Consider the following 1,112-nt stretch of genomic DNA (forward strand, 5'->3'; position numbering starts at 1 on the left):
CCCCCCAAAGAGGACCCGAAGGGGACCCCCAAGGGGGCCCCCAAGGAGGAGACAAAGGGGACCCCCAGGGGGCCCCCCAAGGAGGAGACGAAGGGGGGGGGCCCCCAGGGGGCCCCCAAGGAGATACCGAAGTTGAAACATAAGGATAGCCTAAAAGAGGGTACTAAAGGGGACCCTGAAGGGGCCCCCAAGGAGACCCCCAGGGGGGGGAGGCTGAGGAGCCCCAGGGGGCCCCTCAGGCAAGGGTCTAGGGGGCCCCCCAAGAAGGGTTTCCGCCGCAGCGGTGCTTCTCTATCAATAGACGAAGACACACAGAGTACTTCTTCTGCTTCGACCACTGCAGCAGCAGCAGCAGCAGCAGCAGCAGCAGATACAGCCAGAGACACACACACAAGCGATGATGATGAGGGCCCCACCAGCGGCACCTCTACCCCCCCAGCAGAGCAGTCGGGGCTCACCAGCTGGCTGGGGGGTTGGTTCTAAGTACCCTCCAGCAGGGGGGCCCCATGTTTAGCTTTGGGGGCCCCCCTGCCCCCCACCCTTTTTCCTCTCTAGGGGCCCCTGGGGGGGTGAGGGTGGGGGCCTCCAGTTAGGGTTTGGAGGCCCCCCGCTCCCCCCATCGCTTTGCCTCTCGAGGGGCCCCCAGGGGCTTCTTGGGGCCCCCAGGGCCCCCTGGGGGCCCCCGGAGGCCCCTGGAGGCCTTTGGGGGCCCCGAGAGGCCCCTGGGGGCCCCGAGAGGCCCATGGGGGCCCCTGGAGGCGCCTCGGTGCCCCCCTAGGACAGGTTTAGCTGTGGGTACCGCCCCCAGCAATTAGAATAGTTGAGGGGGGCCCCTCTTCCTTACGGGGGCCCCCTTCCTCTCCCCCTTAGACACGAGGGGGCCCCCTAGGGTACAGGGGTACCTTGAGGGGCCCCCCACTCGTTTCAATGCAGCGCTAGACAAGGGTACTGTCTCTGTGAGGGTACAGGGGGCCCCTAGAGGACCCTTATCTATGGGGCCCCCAACAACCCTAACTAGGGGGCCCCCGTACCACCCCTACCTAGAGGGGGGCCCCTACGCTCCTTACTTAGCTGGAGGCCCCCTAACTACAGCAACTAGGGGCCCCCTGAGA

At 66.5% G+C, this 1,112-nt stretch overlaps 1 protein-coding gene across 1 annotated transcript in view; it reads left to right on the forward strand.

Moving 5' to 3' along the window:
• Positions 1–483, forward strand: part of EMH_0090520 (ZYRO0B15180p, related) — a gene marked incomplete at both ends in the record, with an annotated part of 818 nt that extends 335 nt beyond the window's left edge. Inside the window, one exon of the mRNA XM_013501586.1 lies at positions 11–483. Within this exon, the coding sequence (XP_013357040.1) occupies positions 11–483 (473 nt within the window). The remainder of the gene's footprint in view (positions 1–10) is intronic.
• Positions 484–1,112: the final 629 nt, after the last annotated feature.

The sequence above is a fragment of the Eimeria mitis genome, genomic scaffold (assembly GCF_000499745.2).
Source record: "Eimeria mitis Houghton genomic scaffold, Emh_scaff7153, whole genome shotgun sequence".
Taxonomy (NCBI): domain Eukaryota; phylum Apicomplexa; class Conoidasida; order Eucoccidiorida; family Eimeriidae; genus Eimeria; species Eimeria mitis.